The sequence below is a fragment of the Aegilops tauschii genome, chromosome 5 (genome assembly GCF_002575655.3).
Source record: "Aegilops tauschii subsp. strangulata cultivar AL8/78 chromosome 5, Aet v6.0, whole genome shotgun sequence".
NCBI lineage: Eukaryota > Viridiplantae > Streptophyta > Magnoliopsida > Poales > Poaceae > Aegilops > Aegilops tauschii.
The window spans coordinates 281,178,915-281,194,359 of record NC_053039.3 but is presented as its reverse complement, the minus strand read 5'-3'; the positions used below and the strand labels follow the sequence as shown (position 1 = coordinate 281,194,359).

Sequence of the window (15,445 nt, the reverse complement as noted above, 5' to 3'; positions counted from 1 at the left end):
GTGAAGTGGTCGCACCATTCCGACCGAGAAGCCACCTGGGAACGCGAGGACCACCTCCGTTCCAAATATCCAGAGTTCTTTCAGTCCTAGATCTCGGGACGAGATCCTCTCGTAGTGGTGGAGTGTTGTAACACCCCGGATGTAACTTTCCATAGTTGTAACTCCAACTCTTGCCATTTTCGGCTATGTGTTATGATATTCCCGCCGTGGTTGGGTTTTGTCTTTCGTTTTGCATTTTGTTCATGTCATGCATCTCATATCATGTCATCATGTGCATCTCATTTGCATACGTGTTCGTCTCATGTGTCCGAGCATTTTCCCCGTTGTCCGTTTTGCAATCCGACACTCCCACATGCACCGGCGCACCCCTCTTGTTTCTTTTCGTGAGCGGGTGTTAAACGTTCTCGGAATGGACTGAGGTTTGTCAAGTGGCCTTGGTATACCACCGGTAGACCACCTGTCAAGTTTCGTTCCATTTGGAGGTCGTTTGATACTCCAACGGTTAACCGGGTAACCGCGAAGGCCTTTTGTGTGTTGCAGCAAAACCCCTCTCCAAACAGACCAATAACCCATCTAAGCCCCCTCCATGCTCTCGGGCGTTCGATCACGATCGTGTGGGCGAAAACCGCACTCCATTTGGAGTCTCCTAGCTCCCTCTACCTATAAATTAGTCCCTGCCCCCGAAATTTCGGGCAAAACCACCCCAAACCCTAGCAAAATCGCCCTCCGCTGCCACCGGACACGTCCGCCGCCGCCGAACGAACCCGCCGCCGCGCCCGCGCCAACCCCAGCCTGCCACGTGGCGGCGCCGCCGCCTGCCGACCGCGGCCCGCCGAGGCCCGGATCGCCCCCCCCCCCCCCGCGTGGCTCGTCTCCTCGCCCGCCGCCGCCCGGCTCCCTCCAGCGCCGCCCGCGCCCTACCCCGCCGCCTCGCCGCCTTCGCCGGAGCGCCGCCTCACGTCCCCGCCGCGACGCTGGTGGCCGCTGTCCGTCCGGTCGCCGGTCGGATCCGCCTCCGCCCGTGCTCCTCCGCCCCGACTCCGGTGACCGCGCGCCTCTCCCTCCTCTCCTCGCCGCCCTCCGTCTCCCTCCTCCTTCCGCAGCTCCGGCGAGCGCCAGATCCAGATCGAGGTTGCTTCCCCCCTCGAAATTCTTCGTCCCGAGATATTTTTACAATATGCGGCTCTATTCATTGCATCATAACTCCGCGCATACTGCTCCGTTTCATGCGTGTGTTATATAGAAATGTTCACCATGAGATGCTCTTCATTTTGTTCCATTGTGCCATGCTCGTTTGAGTCCATCTTGATGCCCAAAGCTCTGGTGCAAGAGTGTTATATGATGTTTACTGCTGTTACTTATCAGAACTTGATGTTTTGTTATTTTTGTTGCATTTGATGTGTGCATCTTATGGGCATGAGCTCTACAGGAGTTTTGATCTATGCCATGCCATATTTACATAGGTGTATGTCATGTTATTTTGTGATCTATGTGGTGACTAGCACAAGCATGCAAACTAGGCTTCGTGATATTTCTGTTTTCAGGGACTTAGGTTTTTCACCAAGTCTGTAACTGCTGTTGTTTTGTTGCCATGTATCCATGTGTCTACAGTGAGACCCATGCTTCTTTTGGGTATGTTCAGTAAGGATCTTTTGTAGATATAGTTGTGCTCTATCCATCCATGCCCCTGTTTGCAATTATGGAGTGCCATAGCATATCTTAATCTTGCTCTACTTTTGCTATAAAATGTTCCTGGCAGAATGTTAACATGATATTCAATTTTGCCAAGGTTGTTGTAGTTGATCCATACATGCTATGAAGTTGCTCTTGCCATGGTTAGCTTCATAAACATGCCATCTTGCTGTAGGTATGCTTGTTTTGTCATGCATTGCTTTGTGATGAGTGCATCAAGCTCACAAAGATGCCTTCATAATGTTGTGAATGCCATGTTATGTTTTCTGCTAAGTCTGAAACATTTTAACAAAACTTGCTATGTTTACATGGGTGCCATCATATCTTCTGGTCCTTTTTGGCTCATGGTCAGTAAGGGACTTTTGTTCTATGCATTTAGTAGACTCATGTCACGCCTTGTTTTGCTATGTTAAGTTCCTGTAGCATGTGTTTTTCTTGATCTGAACATTGCTACCTGATGCTGTTTCTGCCATGTCCAGTATTTTTCACCAAGTCTGTGAACCTGATATCTTTTGCACTTTTGCCATGCTTGTTTGAACCTGTTATGGTGTGATCTAGCCATAGCTCAGTGTTCATCTTTTGTCAAGCATCTCTTCCAGATTACTGTCATATGCTTTGTTGCTATATTGGGGTGCTGTAGCATAGTTACTTGATGTATTGTAAGTGCTATCATGCTGTTAATCGCAGAATCGTGTCATTCTTGTTTTGCTTGCCATTTGCAAACCGTGCATCCGTTTCCGGTGATCTTTATATCGATTTCAACCGAAATCATCTCATATTTCCAGTGGCATACTTGATTTGCCAAGTTACTTCCTTGTTCATCCTTTTTCTTCCGAGCACGCATATGCATCGCATATCATATCTCGCATGTCATGCATGTTTTGCATCATGTTGCTTGTGCATTTTCCGTGATTGATTGTGGTTCCATTGCTTGTGTTCTTGCTGTGGGTAGAGCCGGAAGACGAGTTCATGAACGAGGAACCTGTTGAGTACGCTTACGAGGATCAAGCTTTCGACAACTCTGAGAACCTTGCAGGCAAGATGACCATACCCTCGAAATCACTTCTATCTTTGCTTTGCTAGTTGTTCGTTCTATTGCCATGCTGCGCTACCTACCACTTGCTATATCATGCCTCCCATATTGTCATGTCAAGCCTCTAACCATCTTTTCCTAGCAAACCGTTGTTTGGCTAAGTTACCGCTTTTGCTCAGCCCTTCTTATAGCGTTGCTAGTTGCAGGTGAAGTTGATGTTGGTTCCATGTTGGAACATGGATATTTTGGCATATCACAATATCTCTTATTTAATTAATGCATCTATATATTTGGTAAAGGGTGGAAGGCTCGGCCTTATGCCTGGTGTTTTGTTCCACTCTTGCCGCCCTAGTTTTCGTCATACCGGTATTATGTTCCTTGAGTTTGCGTTCCTTACGCGGTTGGGTGATTTATGGGACCCCTTGACAGTTCGCCTTGAATAAAACTCCTCCAGCAAGGCCCAACTTTGGTTTTACCATTTGCCACCTAAGCCTTTTTTCCTCGGGTTTTCGCGAGCCCGAGGGTCATCTTTATTTAAACCCCCGGGCCAGTGCTCCTCTGAGTATTGGTCCAACCTGTCAGTCGCCGGTGGCCACCAGGGGCAACTCTGGGCTCGCCTATCGGAAGCTTGGACAATCCGGTGTGCCCTGAGAACGAGATATGTGCAGCTCCTATCGGGATTTGTCGGCACATTCGGGCGGCTTTACTGGTCTTGTTTTACCATTGTCGAAATGTCTTGTAAACCGGGATTCCGAGACTGATCGGGTCTTCCCGGGAGAAGGTTTATCCTTCGTTGACCGTGAGAGCTTATGATGGGCTAAGTTGGGACACCCCTGCAGGGTATTATCTTTCGAAAGCCGTGCCCGCGGTTATGTGGCAGATGGGAATTTGTTAATGTCCGGTTGTAGAGAACTTGACACTTGACTTAATTAAAATACATCAACCGTGTGTGTAACCGTGATGGTCTCTTTTCGGCGGAGTCCGGGAAGTGAACACGGTTTGAGTTATGCATGAACGTAAGTAGTTTTAGGATCACTTCTTGATCATTTCTAGCTTCGCGATCGTTGCGTTGCTTCTCTTCTCTCTCTCATTTGCGTATGTTAGCCACCATATATGCTTAGTGCTTGCTGCAGCTCCACCTCATTACACCATCCTTTCCTATAAGCTTAAATAGTCTTGATCTCGCGGGTGTGAGATTGCTGAGTCCTGTGACTCACAGATTCTACCAAAACAGTTGCAGGTGCCGACGATACCAGTGCAGATGACGCAACCGAGCTCAAGTGGGAGTTCGACGAGGAACGTGGTCGTTACTATGTTTCGTTTCCTGATGATTAGTAGTGGAGCCCCGTTGGGACGATCGGGGATCTAGCATTTGGGGTTATCTTATTTTCATTTGGATTTGACCGTAGTCGGTCTATATGTGGATTTTGGTTGATGTATGAATTAATTTATGTATTGTGTGAAGTGGCGATTGTAAGCCAACTCTCGTTATCCCATTCTTGTTCATTACATGGGATTGTGTGAAGATAACCATTCTTGCGACAATACCACAATGCGGTTATGCCTCTAAGTCGTGCCTCGACACGTGGGAGATATAGTCGCATCGTGGGCGTTACACTCGCGTCCGTCTGTGAAGAACGGTTTCGGGCTTCAGCCGCCCCAGCGCACTTGTCCGCCAGTTCGGAGAGTTGCACCGTAGTGCGCACATCATGGACCACCATCTTCTCGCACATCTTGAGGTCTGTGACGCCGTTGCGGAAGGCCGCGACAACCTCCGCATCGTGGATGCGGGGGATTTTGTTGCGAACTTGGCTAGAACGTTGGATGAACCTGCGTAGCGTCTCACCCTCCTTTTGTATCGGATGGCGTTTAAATTGGCGATTGTGGACGGCCGGTCACAAGTTCCCTTAAAATTGGCGATGAACCGCTTGCACAGCTCGTCCCAAGTTTCGATGGAATTGTGGACGGGCCGAATCCTTAAGGGTCGTAGGAAACCAGATAACCATGGCGTCAGAGTGGCCATGAGCCGCCTGGATTGCTGTGGTATAGATTTGGAGGAACTCGACGGGGTCGGTCGAGCCATCGTACCGCGACGACAGATCTGGCTTGAACCGCGGAGGCGAGACCACCTCACGAAGTTCAGGGGTGAACGCCTGGCACCCCACGCCTATCGGCACAGCGTGGGCGACCGGGGTGCCCGGCGCAGGGAGCCCCGCCTCCGCCTTCTCTTGGACGAATCTGTCCTGCCGCTCTCACGAGCGCTCTTGGACAAAAGGTTACCACGACGTATGTCTTTCATGTAACCAAACAACATGCTTGCAATCATATGGCGTGCTGATGGCTTGCCTCTAATGCACAATAGAATTTTGTGGGCAACCAAACTAAATACAGAACATGTTTTATTTTTTCTGTATTGCTCTTTTTTAGCAAATTCTTTTCCTGTATTGCTGAGTGGAGTCAAAGATGCAACCAAAATCCAGGTAGGAACCTAATAAACGCTCATACTATAGCAGAGTTGGACTAGGCCCAACGTTCTAGACCCCTCCGTCTCGTTAGGGTTCACTTCCTGCAAGGCTCTGCTCTTCATTCCACTCTCGGTTTCCGCCTCCCCCTCCCCGACTTATCCCCATGGGCAAGTCCGGCGCCAAAAAGAAGAAGCCCTCCCCTTCCGCCGCCGCCACCACAACCGCCGCCAAATCGCCGCCAGCCGCAGCAGAGCAGAAGGCCCCGCCGCCCGCGCCCCCCGTAGCGAACGGGGCGGCGCAGCACCAGGCCCCGGCGGACCCCGGCGTGCTCCTGCGCCGCGCGCACGAGCTCAAGGAGGAGGGCAACCGCCTGTTCCAGTCGCGCGACTACGCCGGGGCGCTGCGGCAGTACGAGCTCGCCCTCCGCCTTGCCCCGCGTGGCCATCCCGACCGCGCCGTCTTCCACAGCAACCGCGCCGCCTGCCTCCTGCAGCTCCGCCCCGTCGACCACAAGGCCGTCGCGGAGGAGTGCTCCCTCGCGCTCCAGGCCGAGCCGCGCTTCCCGCGGGCCCTTCTCCGCCGGGCCCGCGCGCTTGAGGCGCTCGGCCGCTACGAGCTCGCACTCGCCGACACCCTCGCGCTCCTCGCCCTCGACCCCAACCACCGCGACGCTATCGACCTCTCCCACCGCCTTCGCTCCCGCATCTCCTCCTCCTCCTCCTCCTCAGCCTCCGCCGCCCCCACCCACGAACCCACCAGCCGCCCTTCTCCCGCCGCCCTCGGTGCCTCGGCCGTTGTGGCCGGCCTTGGCCCATCCCTCCCTTCCCGCCCCTTCCCCAAGAAACAATCGCCTCCGTCGCCTCCTCCTCCGCTGCAGCAACCAGGTCCTGCAATGACTAAATTTAATTCTTCTCCAGCGCCCAAGTTGGTGCCTTTCTCCAACTCTCCGTCATCTTCTGCCAAGGCTTCAACTGCTGATATTTCTCAGAAGACTGTGCCAGCACTGTCAGTGCCCTCAACCCAACCAGTGACGGAGACATCGCTCATTAACAGGAAGGTTGTGACGAGATGGAGGCCTCTCAAGCTGGTGTATGGCCATGACATTAGGCTTGGGGAGATGCCTGAAAAATGCAGCTTCCAGACCCTCCGGGAAGTTGTGGCGAAGCGCTTCCCATCATCCAAAGCTGTGTTGATGAAGTATAAGGATGCCGATGGTGATCTAGTTACCATCACTTGCACATCAGAACTCCGATTGGCCGAGGCTTGTGGTGTTGGCACCGATGCAATGGAAGGTGATACTAAGCTCCCCATGTTGAGGCTGCACATTGTTGAAGTAAGTCCAGAGCAGGAGCCTCCGCTGCCAACAGAAGAGCAGAAGCTGGAGGAGGAGGAGTTGTTGATCACCGGTGAGGATAGCTCTTCACATACTTCTGCAGAGGTAGCTAATGCTGAGATGACAAAGCCAGATCTGGAGAATGGAGTTGCTGAACAGAGCACTCTGACAGGAAAGAAAGATTGTGGCCATGCTGAGTGCAAAGAAGCTGAGATTGACGATTGGTTGCTTCAGTTTGCAGAACTGTTCCGAAACCAGGTTGGGATTGATGCTGATGCGCATCTGGACCTTCATGAAGTAGGAATGGAGCTGTGCTCCGAAGCACTCGAGGAAACAGTGACCAGCGAGGAGGCCCAATCCCTATTTGAGATGGCCGCAGCAAAATTCCAGGAGGTCGCTGCCTTGGCGTTATTTAACTGGGGAAATGTGCACATGTGTGCAGCAAGGAAGCGCATCCCTCTTGATGAATCTTCTCCGAAGGAAATCATGTCTGCTCAGCTCCGGACAGCTTATGACTGGGTGCTAGAGAGGTATGCTCTTGCAGGCCACAAGTATGAGGAGGCCCTGAACATCAAGCAAGATTTCTATGAAGGGCTTCTTGCTTTAGGCCAGCAACACTTTGAGACCGCAAAGCTTCACTGGTCATTTGCATTGGCAGACAAGGTTGACCTGTCTACGTGGGATTCTTCAGAGACATTCAAGCTTTTTGATAGTGCTGAGGAGAAGATGAGGGCTGCGACAGAGATGTGGGAGAAAGTGGAAGAACAGAGAATGCTAGAGTTAAAAACACCTGGTGCGACCGAGAAAGATGAGGTGTTGAAGAAACGAAAGAAGCAACACAGTGCAGATGGTCAAGGGGAGTTGACACCGGAGGAGGCAGCTGAGCAGACAGCCGTAATGAGGCAACAGATTCACCTATTTTGGGGCAATATGCTTTTTGAGCGCTCTCAAGTGGAATTCAAGCTTGTTGTCGGTGATTGGAAGAAGAATCTCGATGCTTCTGTTGAAAGGTTTAAGTTGGCTGGAGCTTCAGAATCAGATATCTCCACGGTGCTGAAGAATCATTTTTCCAATGCAGTCTCTGAGTGCGAAGAGAAGAAAGTTATGCCTTCAGGCACAGGAAGTTCCCAAACAAGTGATGGCATTGATGATGAGTCTGTGGTTGAAAGCTAAGTTCTTGTTGTTCAAGCTAGATGAAATCGATGCTTGTCGTATTCTATTGTTTGATAGGCATTATTTGTTCTTGATAACTTCTTCATGGTTTGGTATCATGACCGCCAATTTAGATATTATTAGCATACTAGATTTTTTGATTTGCAGAACTAGCGTGTACTCCACATGCTTCAAACATCTTGATCTGTTTCACGTGTCTTAATTTTTATGATAATCTTTTGGGCCGGTTTCAAGGTATATGATGGAGACTTTTGAAGTAGTTAACCACTTTCAAGACCGCTCGCTAAACGTTCTCTGCAATGATATCGCAGAATGTAGACTAAGCTTTATCCATTATTTTTTGCAAAGTAGTGATACAGATTGTCACACCCGAGATTTACGTGTAGTTTCTTAGCTATATCAAAAGCAGCTTTGAGCTGCTAGTATGTGCCAGGCGCTCGCAAACTGGCCACTCTGTTCGGTTGTGATGCAAAGGATTGTTAGTTGTCACAGCCCGCTAAAACCTGCTACAGCAGTGTGCACTGTGCAGCAGCATTTTGGTGCAAATAAATTTTGCATTTTTTGAACAGATTTTGCAGATTTATCGACTCCAGAGAACGGGAAATAAACAGTACTTTCAATTCAATTTCATATCAGAGCTATAACATAATGTCGTGGAATTGTCACGGCAGATGTCCTCAAGCTAGGACTTAGTCGTGGAGCCATCGCCGCTAGAAAGCTTGAAGGGGTTAAACGGGACAAGGAACACGAGGGTTTATACTGGTTCGGCCCCTTACGGTGAAGGTAAAAGCCTACGTCCAGTTGAGGTGGTATTGATTAGGTTTCGATGACCAGGGAGCTTAACTGCTATGCCTGGCTTTCGACGAGATCTTCTTACCCCTAAACCGCTGCCGGGTCGTCCCTTTATATAGAGAGGTTGACGCCCAGCAGCTCTCAGAGTCCCGGCCGGCTCATAAGAGTGTCCGGCTCGGGCTCTCAGCTATTCTTGTCTTACACTACAAGTTCTACCATAATGACAGTTGTAAATACGAGCCTTAAGCCATCTCCGGGTCTTAAGCCCATCTTTGGCCCACCGTCTTCAAGCTTGGCGATGAGCTTCAGGTGATGATCCTTATGTGTAACCCGGCCCCGCCGGGCGGGTGACTCTAAGGGTTATATCCTCAACATTAGGCCCTAGATTGATTTGAGCCGGCTCATGTCAATCTTCAATTCTTTCGACAAAAAATCTCCGGCTTACAATTGTGTGAAGGCCATAACCCGGCGTGACGTCATCCTCTGGATTTCGGGTAATCCGCCGTGACGTCATCTTCCATTAAATCCGTTTTTTACTCCACCATATCCGCAACGGATCTTATCTTTAGTGTCATCCCGAAAATCGAGGCGTTTTTATGGTGAGATAACCGCGCCGTGGCCTCCTCGTTTCTCGCGCCCACTTATGAGTCTGGCCTTATAAATAGCCCGACCCTCGGGTCTTTTCCATTCTCCCCCTTCTGTCGTCCTCTTCCTCTCGCTACTCTTGCGCTGCTCGAGCTCCGCCGCCGCCGCAACAGAGCTCCGCGTCCTCGTCGACTTTGGCCGCTGCATCACCCTGAACCGTCCAGAGAACCGCGGCGAACCCTCACAGCACATCTGCATCTGTAGGTTCCTTCCTCTCCGTTCCTCAGATCTGCATTAAGATTTTCGAGTTCACCGGTGTTCTTCGCTGTTCGTCATGAACTCTTCATAGATTTCACCACCACCGCCCTTTCTTGATCTTAAGATAGTATCAAACCAACGCGGTAGCTGTTTGGCACCCATTTCAAATGCAAATAGATCTCTTTTCACTGCATAAAGGCTCCGTTCGAACCCAAGAACTTCTTCTGCGTCTGTTTTAGGTCTAGAAATTTTTCTTTTTAGCCGACCGTTTTGATCCAAATTAGTTACTGCGATGTGTGAAACCTGTTTTCACCACACTTAGTAAAAAACTGCACCTGCTGAGTCATGGCGGTTTACATCTCCAGCTTAAAGAAGCCACGCACTGTAAAACCTTCCGGCTCAAAAGAAGCCACGCACCGTAAAATTTTCCGGCTCATTTACAACAAGGCCGTAGACGATTGAATTACTCTCAATACCTCCAGCGGCTTAGATAACCTGATGCACTTAGATATATGTCATTAGGCCCCTCCATAAGCCGCCACTTTAAACATTGAACTGTAAATTTCCTCCGGCTTATAATTAAACCGGACATTTTTCTTTTATCATAGGCTTCCGACTTTCACCATGCCTCCCAAAGCTCCCAAAGCACCCATCACATGCAATTGGATGAGGTCCAACGTCACCGACGAGACCTTAGCAGATTTCGTGAAGTCGGGTTACCTGCCCAAGAAGGACGTCATGTCTTACCGCGCCCCTGACCCGTCAGAGGAGAGACCACAGCCAAAGGACGGGGAGGTGGTAATATTTGCGGATCACATGAGCCGGGGCTTCGCACCGCCCGGCTCAAAGTTCTTCAGAGATGTACTGAATTTCTTTGACCCGCGGCCACAAGATATAGGACCCAATTCGGTGTCGAACATATGCAACTTCCAAGTGTTCTGCGAGGTCTACCTTGGAGAGGAGCCCAGCCTTCTGCTCTTTAGAGAGCTGTTCTATTTGAACCACCAGAACGAGTGCGCCAACGGGCCGAGCTTAGAACTTGGTGGAATCTCCATTCAGCGACGGAGAGACTGCCTTTTTCCTTACGCCGAGCCGCCAAGCCACCCAAAGGACTGGAACCAGACGTGGTTCTACTGCCAAGACACGTCACCGGCTGACGAGAGCCCGCTGCCCGGCTTTCGTCCTTCGCGTCTGGAACCAACTCACCCTCTGTCAGACAAGTTAACTCAGGCGGAGAGCCAACCTCTGATCCCCACCATCAACAAAATCAAGGCTCTCCTGGGAAATGGCCTTAATGGCATTGATCTGGTCCGAGTCTGGATCTCGTGGTGGGTGATCCCCTTAAGCCGCCGCCCCGGCTTAATGTGTGAGTACACGAGCCGGGAAGATGACCCCCTGAGACACAGCCGCAACGATCTTCCTGAAGACGTTGCTGAAGACATGACCAAGGCTCTCTTGAACGAGAGCTTGGCAGACTGCGGGAGGACCGGCTTAAGCCCCTTCTGCAAGACCAACCCGGCCCCAGCGGTAAGCCGCTGATCTGAACATCTTATTTTCTTCTGTAGATAGCTTTCATCTGAACCTTAAGAAATCGTCATTGTATTTTGCAGGCTGATGACAAATTCTGGAAGGTCAAATATGACCATGAGGCGGCCAAGAAGGCCAGGAAGGCTAAGAAAGCCGCCAAGAGAGCCGCTCCCCGCAAGAAGGGAAGCAGGCCCACTGCCTCAGAGCTGCTTCAACTGAGTGACAGCTCCGAGTCAGAGGTAACCCCTGAACCCGTGAGCTCTTGTTGCATTTCTTGTTTATTTCTGTCCACCTTTATCAATATTGTTCATCAACAGGATGACACCAGAGCAAGTAACCCGGTGGTTGAAGAGGTAATGACACTTTCCTCCGACTCGGAGCCCTTGCCAAGGCTGAAAGTCCGAAGGGTAACCCGGAAAGTAAGATTTTCACATCCTTTAGCTTATCAAGATCCTCAATTTCTTTTGAAGCAACAGATTCATGAGAGCCGGCGGCACACCCGGACCAACAAAGATGCTGACCTCTCCTCCGGCTTACCTGAAGCATCAAGGAAGCGCCGGACCGAGGTTATTTCCAACTTATATCCTTTTCATCCTCTGGCGGGTGTTATACGTGAACCTCTCAATTCTTCTGATTCAAATTATCAGGAAACGTCTCCTTCCTCTGGTGACTCGATGCAGTCGAATTTGCCGGCTTTCAAGACCGTACCCGGGTAATGATGATCATCCCTTGTTGTGCTTTATCTTTACTCATACTTTTGTACTAACCTCTTGTCCTTTCAGTGCTCAAGCAAAGCTCAGTAAAAGAGCAAAGAAGAATAAGCCGGCGGAGGAGTCGGTCGTGACAGAACCGGAAGTTTCCGCTCAAGAGCCGCCAGCCGCCTCTGCTCTTGAAGCCACCGCTCCCACCGACGAGCCAGCCATGGAGACTTCCACCAACCCGGATATCTCCAGCCCGGCTCAGCCGGCCGATGACCCGGACGTGGTAATCACCCGGACGGAGTTTGTTGAGCCGGGGAGACCCACTGCGCTGGCCAAGTGCTCCGCCAAGGAAGAGTTGCTAGAGCGCAGCCGGGCCAATCTGGACCTCACCAACTATGCGAACTTGAGCGTCGGAGAGATCGTCTCCGGCTATATGAGTCAGGTGCACAAGAGCCGGGATTTGGAGATCAACATGGTGAATCAGATACAGCAGAAGTCTAAGGTACCACTCTACTGCTTCCTGCATAGTTATCTTTACCATACTAGCCCCCAAGTCGACGACTTATGATTGAATATGTTGTAGACTTAAGTTCCGGCTTACTTCCATGAACCGGTAATTTGTAGATAGAAACGTTCGACATGCATTAGCCCCCAAGTGCCAAGTGTCTTTGCTTGGAAAGCGCTTGGGACTTTAAAATTGCATAATAACTGTTCATATTATAACCCGGAAATTGTGCAAGCTCCTTGCAAAAAGTTTGAGGCTGACATCTCCGATCTGAAGACCCGCCTAAGGACGCAGGAAACTGAGACCCGGAAGGCCAACGCCAAATTTGTGTCCAGTATTGCCGCTCAAGAGAAGCTGAAGAAGAACTTTGAAGCTGAACGGAAAACTTGGGCCGAAGAGAAGGCTGCCCTGGTGAGCCGGGCCGAATAGGCGGAGAAGGCTCTGACGGAGAAAACCGCCGAACTCTCCGGCTTAAAGCGCCACGTGTCACAGATGGTTGCCGCAATCTTCAGTAAGTCATTCCACCGGCTCTCGTCCAGTTTATAATCTTTATGTCTCATAACCCATCATTGCCAGCGGCTTATCCTACTCTGTCAAACAGGTCCCAGAAGCGCCAACCTCAACCGAAGTATACTGACCAAGTTAAAGGCCGTGTACACCCTGGTGGAGCAACTCTACACCGGGTCACAACCCGCCTTGGCCGTGGTGGCCCTATCCAATGAGGTGCCGACTCACCTGGCAGAAGTTCTTCGCCGGCTTGCTGTTCTTCCTCAGCGTGTCCAAGAGCTGCGACGGGCCTCTGCAAGAGCTGGAGCCATAGCTGCTCTGAGCCGGGCCAAGGCGTTCCTTCCAGAATTAGACCCGGCGGACATTGCCCTTGGCTATCCTAGCTTGAAGGAAGTGTTGGAAATATGCCCTAGAGGCAATAATAAATTGGTTATTATTATATTTCCTTGTCCATGATAATCGTTTATTATCCATGCTAGAATTGTATTGATAGGAAACTCAGATACATGTGTGGATACATAGACAACACCATGTCCCTAGTAAGCCTCTAGTTGACTAGCTCGTTGATCAATAGATGGTTACGGTTTCCTGACCATGGATATTGGATGTCGTTGATAACGGGATCACATCATTAGGAGAATGATGTGATGGACAATACCCAATCCTAAGCCTAGCACAAGATCGTGTAGTTCGTTTGCTAAGAGCTTTTCTAATGTCAAGTATCATTTCCTTAGACCATGAGATTGTGCAACTCCCGGATACCGTAGGAATGCTTTGGGTGTACCAAACGTCACAACGTAACTGGGTGGCTATAAAGGTGCACTACAGGTATCTCCGAAAGTGTCTGTTGGGTTGGCACGAATCGAGACTGGGATTTGTCACTCCGTGTAAACGGAGAGGTATCTCTGGGCCCACTCGGTAGGACATCATCATAATGTGCACAATGTGACCAAGGAGTTGATCACGGGATGATGTGTTACGGAACGAGTAAAGAGACTTGCCGGTAACGAGATTGAACAAGGTATCAGGATACCGACGATCGAATCTCGGGCAAGTACCATACCGGTAGACAAAGGGAATTGTATACGGGATTGATTGAATCCTCGACATCGTGGTTCATCCGATGAGATCATCGAGGAGCATGTGGGAGCCAACATGGGTATCCAGATCCCGCTGTTGGTTATTGACCGGAGAGTCGTCTCGGTCATGTCTGCGTGTCTCCCGAACCCGTAGGGTCTACACACTTAAGGTTCGGTGACGCTAGGGTTATAGAGATATTAGTATGCGGTAACCCGAAAGTTGTTCGGAGTCCCGGATGAGATCCCGGACGTCACGAGGAGTTCCGGAATGGTCCGTAGGTAAAGATTTATATATGGGAAGTCTTATTTTGGTCGCCGGAAAAGTTTCGCACTTTGTCGGTATTGTACCGGGAGTGCCGAAAGGGGTCCGGGGGTCCACCAAGGGGGTCCACCAGCCCCGGGGGGCCACATGGGCTGTAGGGGTGTGCGCCTTGGCCTATATGGGCCAAGGGCACCAGCCCCAAGAGGCCCATGCGCCAAGAGATAAGGGAAAGGGAGAGTCCTAAAGGGGGAAGGCACCTCCGAGGTGCCTTGGGGAGGATGGACTCCTCCCTGGCCGCACCCTTCCTTGGAGGAAGGGCCAAGGCTGCGCACCCCTCTCCCTTGGCCCTATATATAGTGGGGGGGGAGGGAGGGCAGCAATATCTAAGCCCCGGCGCCTCCCTCTCCCTCCCGTAACACCTCTTCCTCCCCGCTTGCGCTTGGCGAAGCCCTGCCGGGATCCCGCTACTTCCACCACCACGCCGTCGTGCTACTGGATCTCCATCAACCTCTCCTCCCCCCTTGCTGGATCAAGAAGGAGGAGACGTCGCTGCTCCGTACGTGTGTTGAACGCGGAGGTGCCGTCCGTTTGGCGCTAAGATCATCGGTGATTTGGATCACGACGAGTATGACTCCATCAACCCCGTTCTCTTGAACGCTTCCGCTCGCGATCTACAAGGGTATGTAGATGCACACCTTCCCTCTCGTTGCTAGTAAACTCCATAGATTGATCTTGGTGATGCGTAGAAAATTTTGAATTTCTGCTACGTTCCCCAATAGTGGCATCATGAGCTAGGTCTATGCATAGTTTCTATGCACGAGTAGAACACAAAGTAGTTGTGGGCGTCGATTTTGTCAATTTACTTGCCGTTACTAGTCTTATCTTGATACGGCGGCATCGTGGGATGAAGCGGCCCGGACCGACCTTACACGTACTCTTACGTGAGACAGGTTCCACCGACTGACATGCACTAGTTGCATAAGGTGGCTAGCGGGTGTCTGTCTCTCCCACTTTAGTCGGATCGGATTCGATGAAAAGGGTCCTTATGAAGGGTAAATAGAAATTGGCATATCACGTTGTGGCTTTTGCGTAGGTAAGAAACGTTCTTGCTAGAATCCCATAGCAGCCACGTAAAACATGCAACAACAATTAGAGGACGTCTAACTTGTTTTTGCAGGGTATGCTATGTGATGTGATATGGCCAAAAGGATGTGATGAATGATATATGTGATGCATGAGATTGATCATGTTCTTGTAATAGGAATCACGACTTGCATGTCGATGAGTATGACAACTGGCAGGAGCCATAGGAGTTGTCTTTATTTTTGTATGACCTGCGTGTCATTGAATAACGCCATGTAAATTACTTTACTTTATTGCTAAGCGCGTTAGCCATAGAAGTAGAAGTAATCGTTGGCGTGACAACTTCATGAAGACACAATGATGGAGATCATGATGATGGAGATCATGGTGTCATGTGATGCAAAATGATATTGGCCATATCATGTCACTATTTGATTGCATGTGATGTTT

General features: G+C 50.4%; 1 protein-coding gene across 1 annotated transcript; it reads left to right on the top strand.

Annotated features, from left to right (window-relative positions):
- Window positions 1-5,239: 5,239 nt before the first annotated feature.
- On the top strand, window positions 5,240-7,933 carry LOC109742262 (protein CLMP1). The gene has a single exon (XM_020301348.3). The coding sequence runs from the start codon at window positions 5,354-5,356 to the stop codon at window positions 7,694-7,696; it is 2,343 nt and encodes a 780-aa protein (XP_020156937.1). The 5' UTR covers window positions 5,240-5,353; the 3' UTR covers window positions 7,697-7,933.
- The last annotated feature ends 7,512 nt before the right edge of the window (window positions 7,934-15,445 follow it).